The 11788-nt window shown below is 39.3% G+C and overlaps 2 protein-coding genes across 2 annotated transcripts; one reads left to right on the forward strand and one right to left on the reverse strand.

Annotated features, from left to right (window-relative positions):
• Positions 1-101: 101 nt before the first annotated feature.
• ric3b (RIC3 acetylcholine receptor chaperone b) lies at positions 102-4846 on the forward strand. Its single transcript, XM_048158533.1, has 6 exons — positions 102-555; positions 839-1068; positions 1142-1223; positions 1312-1405; positions 3695-3834; positions 4059-4846. The coding sequence occupies exons 1-6, from the start codon at positions 447-449 to the stop codon at positions 4328-4330; spliced, it is 927 nt and encodes a 308-aa protein (XP_048014490.1). The 5' UTR covers positions 102-446; the 3' UTR covers positions 4331-4846.
• Positions 4847-6571: 1725 nt separating this feature from the next.
• psma1 (proteasome 20S subunit alpha 1) lies at positions 6572-10546 on the reverse strand. The gene is made up of 10 exons (XM_048158536.1): positions 10402-10546; positions 9774-9818; positions 9591-9692; positions 9408-9511; positions 7543-7631; positions 7392-7462; positions 7175-7304; positions 7009-7088; positions 6835-6939; positions 6572-6763 (listed from the first exon to the last, which is right to left on the reverse strand). Exons 1-10 carry the CDS (start codon positions 10402-10404, stop codon positions 6704-6706), a joined length of 789 nt encoding a protein of 262 aa, XP_048014493.1. The 5' UTR covers positions 10405-10546; the 3' UTR covers positions 6572-6703.
• Positions 10547-11788: the final 1242 nt, after the last annotated feature.

Raw genomic sequence — 11788 nt, forward strand, 5'->3', positions numbered from 1 at the left:
ATTTCGTCTTCAGTCTAATGTCTTAATTGAGAATGAAATGTTAACAAAAGTGTAAATCAATACCATAGTAAATACCGAGAGAAAAAAGGTTTTATTTGACTTTCTATATGCGCGTGCGCACACACTGTTTGTTGTGTAACCGGTTTATCTGAAGTATCAAATGACGTACGTGCCTCAGAGGAGACATTTGTATATGAAATTATTTTCTAATAATTTCAACGTTTGGTTCCTGAGATTAAAAACAAGGAAATATGTCCCAGATGATGATTAAATAAAAGCCAGTACGCAATAATCTCTCGATCAGCGCTGGTAACAGTAACAGTTATCACGTGACCTGCTTGAGCCCGCCGATGGTTTCCATGGCAGCACACCGGAAGTGAAGATGCTGTGTTTGTGTGGATGCGGGAGGCAGGTGCAGCCGTCAGGTAATTAATGAAGAATTAAACATGTCGATCTCCACCTTTCAGAAGGTCACTATCGTGTCATGTGTGGTGCTGTGCGTCGCGCTCCTGCTGCCGAAGATGCTCTTGTCGCGAGGAAAGAGAGACTCCGAAGGTACGCGCGCATCTTCGCTTATTATTATTATTATTACACACATCACATGATCTTTTATTATTGCACAGTCTCTTTCTGTTCAAATACATGTTTTTCTTAGTATTTAATTCTTGAAAGTTGAAAGATATTTGAAAAAAAACCTATAGGCTAAATTAAAATAAGCATTATTAAAGTAATTGAGTGTTTATGTGCACATGAGCAGCTCTGTGTATGGAGACCATATGAGTAAAGCATGATGGGAGTGTAAACACTGATCCCAGTGGATGTGTCAATATTGACGCAGCTCCCGCAGGACAGTTTCCTCCCGGGCCGCAGCGAGCGTCGGTGTCTGAGGAGCAGCGGCGGTCCGGCCGGCAGTTCTCCAGAGCCCACAATCCTGAAGCCATCGCCCGGGCCAAAGGAGCCGGAGCTGGAGCCGGAGCCGGAACCGGAGGGAAGTCCAACCTCGCGGGCCAGATCATCCCCATCTACGGCTTCGGCATCTTACTGTACATCCTTTACATCCTGTTCAAGGTGAGACGCACACCTGAGTTTGACTGTGTCAGCTGAGCTCAGTGACCTGAGGCTGTTTGTGTGTGTGTTCAAGATCACGTCCAAGGGCAAAACCAGCAAACCTCCAGAGAGCCGCTTCGCCGCCGTCCGGTCAGAACACACCCAGAGGAAGATCAGTAAGATCTCATCTGATTATCTATCTATCTGTCTATCTATCTATCTATCTATCTATATCTGTGTATCTAATCCGTGTGTCTCTCTCAGCTGATTTTGAGTTGGCTCAGCTGCAGGACAGACTGAACGAGACGAAGGATGTGATTGAGAGAATCATTTCTTCAGCCAGCGTCGGTACAGACAGGTGTGTGTGTGTGTGTGTGTGTGTGTCTGTGTGTGTGTGTGTGTGTGTGTCTGTGTGTGTGTGTGTGCTTGTCTACCTATCTAACAGGAGACATTGGTGTCGTAACACATTCACGAACAGGACCACCGAGCAAAGAGGGGACATTTTTCAGGTCCCCTGTTGGTCATGCTTTAAATCATGTTAAAATCAAGTAAAAAATGCTCTGGTGAATTTTTTTCATTTTTGGCCAAGTGGGGACCTACAGGTGTGTGAGTGTTTAAAGGGTTAGTTCACCCAAAAATGAAAATTCTGTCATTTATTACTCACCCTCATGTCGTTCCACACCCATAAGACCTTCGTTAATCTTCAGAACACAAATTAAGATATTTTTGATGAAATCCGATGGCTCAGTGAGGCCTGCATAGCCAGCAATGACATTTCCTCTCTCAAGATCCATTAATGCACTAAAAACATATTTAAATCAGTTCATGTGAGTACAGTGGTTCAAAATTAATATTATAAAGCCACGAGAATATTTTTGGAGCACCAAAAAAACAAAATAACGACTTATTTAGTGATGGCCGATTTCAAAACACTGCTTCAGGAAGCTTCGGAGCGTTATGAATCTTTTGTGTCAAATCATGATTCGGATCGCGTGTCAAACCGCCAAACTGCTGAAATCACGTGACTTTGGCGCTCCGAACCGCTGATTCGACACAAAAGATGAAGCTGAAAAAAAGCCTAAACCCAACTAGTTTCAAACTTTCGTCACATTAAAATGAAATTCTACCCAGAAGCCAGAACCGTAAGTATTTAAAAATAAAGTAGAAATAAACTGCCATCAACAGGATCAGGTGTTGATCTGTAGCAGGTCAAGACTCAACATTTTCTGTTGACTCGCTGCATTGAAAATGTTCAGCTGTTATGATTGACAAAACATCCCATGTTTCGGTCATGACTGCACTTTTTCTGTAGTGACAGTAATGTGTCGGTACCAACCACGTCACATGACACAATTTTAACTCGCATACTAAAACATTAAAACACTAATGATTTGCATAAATGTACTGAAATTGCTTATTTCCCCAAATAAATGATTATGTGTTCCCTTCTGTCATTATCAAAACAATGATGACATGTTTCGGTAATGACAATTTTAGATATTTTTGAGAAATGCCTAATCAGCACATGGTTAGCTAGCACACTTCTGTACAGTTTTACACACATAAAAACTACATTTTATGGAATAAAACTCAAAAAAAGTTTGCTTAACTGCAGAAAAAGGTGTTTGTTAGTGACGTTTCTTAAAGTTACACACAGATTTTCAGACTTTTGAACACGTTTAACTCAAATAATAGTACCTATCTACTGTGAAAGAGAGGCTGTGAGAGGGAGGAGCACAGGAATATTGCCTGATCAGAAATGTGTTAAAATCAGTCTCGGACAGTGGACTCAAACACAGTAGTCTCGGGTGACTTTTTTTTTTTAACATAAATTTTCATGAAATAAAATAAATATTTATTTCATATTTTCATAGAATATAAAAGAAATATTTTTTCTTCACTTTAAAAACAAATTATATTTTTATATATATATATATATATATATATATATATATATATATATATATATATATATATATATATATATATATATAATTTTTTTTTTTTTTTTTTTTTTTTACAATAATGAAAAAATTGCAAAGATTATTTTAATATCATTTTCACAAGTTGAAATTTAGGGGTTAGTGGTCAGGATATCTACCTCCCAACTGAAAATACCAATAAATGATGATTTTATATATATTAATCTGAATGATATTGTAAATATTATTGTGTGATTCAATAGATAATAGAAGGATCTTAGTAAACATCTAAAATTTGAATACGTAAATGTGTTGTTTCCAGAACTGCAACTTACCCAGAGTCTCCAGAAGTGTAAGGTGTCAGGATCTCAGAGACTTAGATTAGAGGAAGAATCCTAAAAAATGACCCGCACCAGAATCACAGGCTGTGAAATGCATGAAGACAGACTGAGAGTGACTCTTGAAGGACCAGCACCACATCCTCTTGTACCACTGTTTGAAGAATTCATCTTCCAGAATCTGGCCGTAAGGTTTGGAAGATAATTTTTAGTCCATCTCTGCAAGACAGGCTTTTCAGGAGAGGAGACGGACTAAAAATGAACTCCCACACCTTCCTGCCAGATTCAGGAAGATGAATTCTTCAAGCAGTGTTTCCCTGTGGTGTGAAAACTGATTGAAACTGTCTTTTTCTCAGGCAGTTCAGAGTGTGTGTGTGTGTGTTTCAGTGTTGGAGCTGCGGTGGCTGTGGACGAGGAGCAGAAGCTGCTTCAGCAGCTGCAGGAGATCACACGCGTCATGCAGGAGGGGCGGCTCGTGGACTCCATCCCAGCCAACACTGGAGACTCCTGCGGCCACCAGTGGGACGGTTAGACCGACACATCAACACACTTTCTTTAGTCACTTTTTTCATTTCTTAGGTCACTTTTTAAAACTCATTTATTCACAATCTAAAGTATGAAATACTATCAAAACCTAAAAACCCTTGTTAGTGTGATGGAAGAATGAGTTTATTTGAGTGTGATATTCGCTGCTGTGAAATATAATGCCTTTATTCACACCGTTGTGTACCGTATCATGTTGTTCTCACAGATCTTCCTGACGACGGTCGTAATGAGCACTTCTGCTGCGTTCATTCACCTGACGTGAGCGCAAACGCACAGACGAGAGAGAGCGATGGTCCTGATGAACCCGCAGAGGAGCCCGGCAGTGACCCTGAGGAGACCACAGATGACAACCAAAACACTCCCGTGTGCGACTCCATCAACCAATCACAGCCAGAGACAGACGCCAGCACAGGAAGTGACATCACACCGGGTCCAGTGTCAGAACACAGCGGCGTCAGACGGAGGAACAAACAATAAACGACAGCACATCATGATATTTCTCCTGGTATTGAGCAGTGGATGTGTGTAACTCTCTGCTGTCTGTTACACACACACTGAAGAGTCAACATGAGGACACTCTTCACTGCGCCACACACTCATCAATCATCAATAATGAATATGCAAACAGAAACACATGCAGCAGTCAAGCTGCCGTTTCTACTGACCCGTTGCATTCAGCACAAACATATTTTGCATGTTTATGTATGAAAAACTTCATAGAACTCAAATATTACTCTATATTTACACCTGATTCATCACCTAGAGAAAACCCTTAATGTAGAACAGGTCTGAAGGCAATAAAGGGGTTTGACTTCTACAGTTTTTGCATTAGACACTTTAGCTTTAATTAGGTGCTTCTCATTTCATCTCGTTTGATCAGTTTTATAACTGATGCTTTTATTTATTCATTCATATTCTCCTGTCATACTTGCATGATTGCATGAATGTGTATCATTTACTGCTATGATAATGTTAATAAAACACAAACTCACATCTGATGTTTGTTTCTTTGGTTCATCGTCATTAGTCATTAGATGAAGAGTTCACGTCAGCTGATGTTTAACACATATACGGGTCATTGACGAATAAGGGTTTAAAAGTGTCAAGAATATAATGGAGATATAATTAATTTTGAAGTTTTATTAAGTGTTAATAATGAGATTGTGGTTTTTATGATCAATTAACACTGCTTTTATCATTTTTTACAAGATGGACAAAAATTTGTCACCAAAAATGTAATTCGGTTTAACTAAAATTTCAGTTTTGCCGAATGACCATATTATGAATCAATGCTAACAGGCTGATATCTAGCTAGCTAACAAAAGGTAAAAAATTTATATTTAATAAGTTTTTAAAATATCACAACATTTTCCATGTTTTATAGCGGGACATGCGTATGAACAAGTGAAAACATGAATTTTTCAAATATAGTAGTCAACATTTGAAGTGGATCAAAACTTTTCATCAAAGTTGTCCTAAAACCTTCCTCTTACGACAACTTTGATTAACTTTTTTGATCCACTTCAAATGTTGACTACTATAGTTAAAATTGAGTTAGTTACTTTGCTTCATGACCATGTGGTCCTCTGCAGGCGTCTGAATGATGTCACATCCTGTCACATGGTATTAACCACATGACTTGATCCAAAATGGTCCCTTTATATTGGTTACTCCGAATGAAATTCATTTTTCCATTCTTTCTCATAACAAAGCAACGACTTCTACACATAATTTTAACACCATTTTGCACTATGTTGATATATGATGTTATAAAATCATGCCAGAATAAAAAAATATATACTTTCACTACATTTTAATATATTTTAATCACAAATTAAATGGCTGTATTGGCCTTTGGACGGTTAAACCAAGTGACCTTTTGACTCTTTAAAATACCTTTATATGTAGCAAAATATAATTAAAACCTTTTGGATTCAATAAAATAGATCTAGTTGTACTACCTTACATACTTTGGATGTCATATCTTTGTTTTTTATTATTATAATTATTATTATACAAATTATTATATTATAGGCCTTTGAACAAAAAAATAAATGACTAGGGCTGCACAATTAATCAAATTTCTAATCGTGATAATTATGAATGCCATTAATTAATCGTTCAAAGGTGCAATTAGAAAAAAAAGTCCACTTACATTATTCTGCATGCTTAAAATGTGTTTTTTTCTAAAAACATTTTTTTAGTTATAGTATAACATTATAATATCATGCATATTTTTTACTTTTTTAATTTAAAAAAAGAAATCAAACTAATGTATATTTGACATGTGAGGCTTAATGCTATAGTAAAGCAATAAAAGTTTTTCAGGAAGAGTGTTTTCAGCTTGTTTTCATATAAAAATATGGCATGCAGTCACTTCAAACAATGGCATAAAGCTATTCAAAACATCATGCAAATTTTGATAATCATAATCACAAATAAAGTTTCAAGGGAATAATCAACAATTATGATTTTTGTCACAATCATGCAGCCCTAAAAAAGACCCGTCACATCACTGACCCATATACGTAATAAACACAAAAGAGAAAGGACTTCCCCTTTCTAATTATAAGGTCTTGTCAGTTAGTTTGATGAAGGGATATCAGCTTAACACCAACAGCTTCCAGACATGATTTAGGGAGGATAATTATTAAATAATCCTGCTGTTATACAGTCTCAATGAATATATACAGTGAAAGCATAAAAACCACACTCAGAAAGAAACAAAAACAGTTTTATTACTCTAACAGTCACAGATAGAAAATGAAGGTTTCACTGCGTAATGTGTGACGAGGTTAAATGTTACGCCTTGTTTTATTTCAGCTGAATCCGACAGAAGTGCAGAAGTGTTTAGTGCTCCATGGGTTCATCGGGCACAGCTGGAGCCGCTTCATCGTCCGGCTGGACCACCTGTGAGAAACACACGCCGTCAGACGCCGTCAGAAACCTCCGCCGCACCGCGGTCAACAGCAGTCACTCACCCGTCTCTGCGGCCGCTCCTCCAGACCCTCCAGGAACCGCGACACGTCGTCATCGTCGTAGATGGTGAACTCCATGTCCTTCCCCACAATCCCGATGGACACGTTCTGGAGGAAAAGCAGCAGTTAGTCACCTGACACTAGTAACGAGAGCGAGCAGAGGATGAAATATCAAACCTTTGTGGTCAGATCCTGTTCAGCAGGAAGAGTCTCTCGCAGCGCGCGCAGACCGTGTTGCACCAGATCATTCAGATTACCTGAGGACACACACAAGCGCGCTTATGCTGCATGTTCAATCAAACTTGATGAAATAAAAGGCCGTGATGTGAGGTGCATGACGTACAGTCCAGGAAGGTGTCCATGTGTCTCTCCAGATAGGTGCGGGCCGACTGCGAGCGCGCGCCGATCGACATGGCCTTACAGTCGAAGTAGTTGGCTGAGGGGCAGGTCTGGAAGATGTGCGGCCCCATGTCCTGCAGTTCACAAACACGGGACAGAAGTCATCACATACAGCGCTGAACACGCAGCCCTCACACATACACACCAGTCCCCGTACTCACATCATATCCTGCGATGAGCAGCCCGACTCCATACGGCCGTCTGCCGTAGCGCTGGGTGGGAATCTGCGTTTCTGACACAGGCATTCAAGAAAAACAACAGCTAATGACATGACACATGAACATGACTTCTGAGGACAAGCGGAAAGGATACTGCTTCCGATGAGCGACACCAGTCTGGACACGGGAAGAGGCCTATCGAAGACGAACCTGGAGTCCAGACACTCCTGCCGCATGAAGTTACTTCACAGAGAGAGAGAGAGAGAGAGAGACAGTGAGACGCTGACGATACGAGAAGAGCTTTAACACGCCCAAATATAACCAAACTTTTCCTAATTGTTGAAACATTTTGGATGCACATTCGCTTCTTTTCACTCCACCGGCTGAATGAAAGGTGGCACTTATGGATCAGCAGAAATATAGCGGTTACCCCTGGTCATAATCCATCAAGGCTGTTTCTGTTTTTATGTCCCCACATTGAAATCATAATTAAAGCGGAAATATCATGAAAAGCTGACTTTTTCTGTGTTTAAGTGCTAAAATTGCGTTCACGGCGTTCATGGCAAAAATGTAATCTCGATAATTTTTTCCCATATCGATCGACAACGATATATATTTCAATATATAAACTGTTAATGCTGCCAGCTTTAAAAGAGTATCCCATCTATGACTGAAGCCACAAAAATTTGAGGGTTTATTAATTACATTTTAAAGTATAGTTTATTAACAAAAACAGATTACACATTTGGCCTTAATAATTAAGACAACTTACTAACTTAGCATGTGACTTTTAATTATAAACAAGCCCGAAATACATCGGGGACTCTTATTTTGAAATGTATACACAATTGCAGGCTGATCCTTCAGATTCTTACAACCGTCTAAAACATTTTATATAAAGGCCATTAAGTAAACAGTTATAATTCATCGACTTGAGTTCATTAACAATCACTTGGCATAAATCTAAGCTGTTCATTGATCAGAATCACTTTGAAGCAGTCTGAAGCGCTGTTGCGGGTTAGAACGCTTAATGGCGTCGCCTTGTGACAATGCAACACGCAGCGCTCTGTGTGAAATAAATCATATGGGAGTAAACAGACGCACATAACGAGCAGGTATGAAAAGCGCCTGGTTGCTTTTATAACCAAACCATCCATAATGAATATAAAACTGAATTCGTGCTACCTTTTTTGTCGACAATTTCATCATTTTTGGATAATAGTTTCACTTTCGTTGCTGCTTCCACTCATTTTTGTCGTCCTTGTGTCGAGTTTGCTTTGCAAAGTGCCGTAAGAAATTGACTTTGTTCTTTGACATGAATGTTTAAAGCTGCATGCTGATTGGCTGTTGTCACGTATTTCTGCTGTATGATTGGCTCTTATATTAATCCATATTGAGTAAAAATGCCTAGAGCTTATCATTGTTATCGACAAATATTTTATCGCGATTCAATATGATATTATTTATCGGCACAGCCCTAGTTCACGGTGCATCTCTATCCCAGAAAGCGTGAAAAAGTACAACCCAGTAACTTTGTTTTGACAAGCCTTTCTCTGCAAGCATTTAAAAACATGAGTTTCTCAGATTTCGCTCCATTAGTGATGTAGGAAGGGGATCTTATTATACCATTCAGAAACGTCTAAAAGTTGTAACTTCTTCCTGAGTCTCTCCATCAGTGTCGACTCCGGTTTGAACAATGTAAGGCTGAACACCGTTACTGACAATCCTCATTTTGGCTGCGTGAGATTCTCCAGCTTTGTTGTTTTTGAGCTGTTAAAGCTCCGCCCTCTTCTGGAAAGGGGGCGGGAGCAGCAGCTCATTTGCATTTAAAGGGACACACACAAAAATGCCGTGTTTTAGCTCACACCCAAATAGGGGCAAATTTGACAAGCTATAATAAATGATCTGTGGGGTATTTTGAGCTGAAACTTCACAGACACATTCTGGGGACACCAGAGACTATCTTGTAAAAGGGGCATTATAGGTCCCCTTTGAGGACGAGAGAGGCGTGTGATTTACCAGAGGAGCCTGGCGTCCGCCGTCAGCCCTGCGATGGAAATGCCCACATGACTGTCCACGTGCAGGATCTTCTTCTGATGGGCGGCCAGCTCGGACTGAGCTCTCTGCAAGCAAACGCACATCACACGGTCACCCGGAGCTCGCGTGAGCCTCACTGATGAGTGTAGTGCATTTGAGCCTTACCTTGAGCGCCACGAGCACGGCGTGAGAGTGAGACTTGAGCCCGACGGTGGCCGAACCCTGTTTGACGGCCTCCATCGCATACTCGATCTGATGAATGCGCCCCTGAACACAAACCACACCAGATCAAGAACACACACCGCGCTCACACACTTCTGAGGGAGCAAGAGCGAAACCTGCGCTTACCTGAGGACTCCAGACCGTCACGTCGTTGTCATACTGGTTACGAAACTGGAAAACAACCAACATTATGATTAAACACAGGGACAGGACTGAACCTAGTGTGCTTAATCGTGCTGCACTTGTAGTGTACTTCAAATCTTAAAGGTATATGCAGATAATATTAATGAAATTAACCTTAAGTGCACTTAAGTGTCTCTGTAGACAGTTTTGAAAAGTTAACTTTGTAATAAAGTCTGTTTGTGAGCAATAGAGATGTTTTTGGTCGATCTGAGAAGTTGAGTGTGTGAACGAGCGAAAGCGAAACCGCGGCCTCATTCAGAGACACACACACACTCCATTAAACCGAAGAATAAACAAACTAGCACTTTTATACTGGTCAAACGCACGCGTATATCCACTAACGCCAGTATATGAACAGATATGATGTTGTTTATGGTGTATTGTGAGTTTCTGCAGCATCATCACCCGCGAGCGCGATCATTCCGCTTACTCACGCTCATCATTCAGTCGCTTTCACTCAAATACCGCACAAAACACCATCCTCTCACAGAGTAAACTCTATCTCTACAACATAAACTACACACCAGGAGACAAGCTGTTGGTTTAAGAGTAAAATATGACAATTTCTCACCATATTTGCTATTTAGCAGCCGACTATCCTCCGAGCGCCCGATGATTCAGCTCGATTTGTTTTCCTCAGTCAGTCCTGAAGGCGGAAGTAATCGAGCACAGAGCGCGTGTTCTGCGCGCTCTCGATTTCTGCAGCGCCACCCGCTGGACTGTCACAGAAGATTATCCCAAAAACATCATCAGCATGAGTTTATGAGACGCTTCAACCTTGAACAGGCTAGACAAGGGCCTTTATTTGAATGTATTTAATTATAAGACTTTTTGGTTCGCAACAGACTTGCATATGCCTAATTATTTTAATATCCAATGCAAAATCAACTGAAATGTAGCTTATTTTTCCTTACAATCCATTGAGATAAAAAAAAAAAATCTCTTTCAGAGAGTAAAAATGGTTCTAAAGAAAAACATTACAAATTATTTGTAAAATATTTGTAACTTGAAGAAAAATTATTCTTAATTATTCCTTATGGACTTTATAATGCATTGCATGATCTCTAAATTGAATGATTGTAACCACAGTTATAATACATTATAATGACAGATGGTCCTGACTGAACTACAGAGGTAGGAACTGAGCTTTTCATGTACAATTCTTCACTCTTAAACCAACATGCATCATTCAAGCGTGCAAATATAAGACAAGATCAATCCAAAAGACCAGAAGAAAATAATTTAACTTCATATTAAAGTATATCACAAGGTTACAGTGTTAATCTGGACACAGAATATGTACGACTCTAAACAGACACATCACAACAGTCAACGCACCCATCACGTTTCATCAGGTTCACATCATTTATGAGGTTTAAGGCTCATTTAGCATTAGTAATTTTTTTTAGTAACATAATATACACATTTATGAACACATTTACTTGTATTCACGCAATAACTGGCAACACTTTACAATAAGGCCTTACTTCTTAACATTAGTTGATACTAACATTAACAATAATACATTTGTTACAGTATTTATTTATCTTTGTTAGTGCTAGTTACTAAATATACAATTGGTTAGCTCAGTTTCTGAAATAATATTAAAAGATACAACTTTTAAATTTAATAAGTGCTTTAGATGTTTTCTTTTTGTTAGTTCATAACTATAGGACAACACCAGACAAAGAAGTTGGGAAACACTGGGGTTTAATTTATAGGCAATACCTTTCTGGACCTCAAATAGTGCAATGTCATAGTGCCTATGTGTGGATCAGATACCCTCGGATTTCATCAAAAATATCTTAATTTGTGTTCCAAAGACAAACAAAGGTCTTCCGGTTTAGGATGACATGAGGGTGAGTAAATTTCATTTGGGGGTGAACTAACCCTTCAAGACTAGGATACTCACAAAGATGCGTTTTTACAGGATTTTTTGTGAATATGTCAGTTTTATC

This window comes from Megalobrama amblycephala, linkage group LG15 (assembly GCF_018812025.1).
Source record: "Megalobrama amblycephala isolate DHTTF-2021 linkage group LG15, ASM1881202v1, whole genome shotgun sequence".
Taxonomy (NCBI): Eukaryota; Metazoa; Chordata; class Actinopteri; order Cypriniformes; family Xenocyprididae; genus Megalobrama; species Megalobrama amblycephala.

Coding starts and splice junctions, on each gene's coding strand:
- ric3b (XM_048158533.1), top strand. CDS start 447: ATGTCGATCTCCACCTTTCAGAAGGTCACTATCGTGTCATGTGTGGTG. Junction 1,069..1,141: donor TCCTTTACATCCTGTTCAAG/GTGAGACGCACA, acceptor TGTGTGTTCAAG/ATCACGTCCAAGGGCAAAAC. Junction 1,224..1,311: donor ACACACCCAGAGGAAGATCA/GTAAGATCTCAT, acceptor TGTCTCTCTCAG/CTGATTTTGAGTTGGCTCAG.
- psma1 (XM_048158536.1), bottom strand. Junction 9,512..9,590: donor CCGTGCTCGTGGCGCTCAAG/GTAAGGCTCAAA, acceptor GTTTGCTTGCAG/AGAGCTCAGTCCGAGCTGGC. Junction 7,089..7,174: donor CATGGACACCTTCCTGGACT/GTACGTCATGCA, acceptor GTGTGTCCTCAG/GTAATCTGAATGATCTGGTG.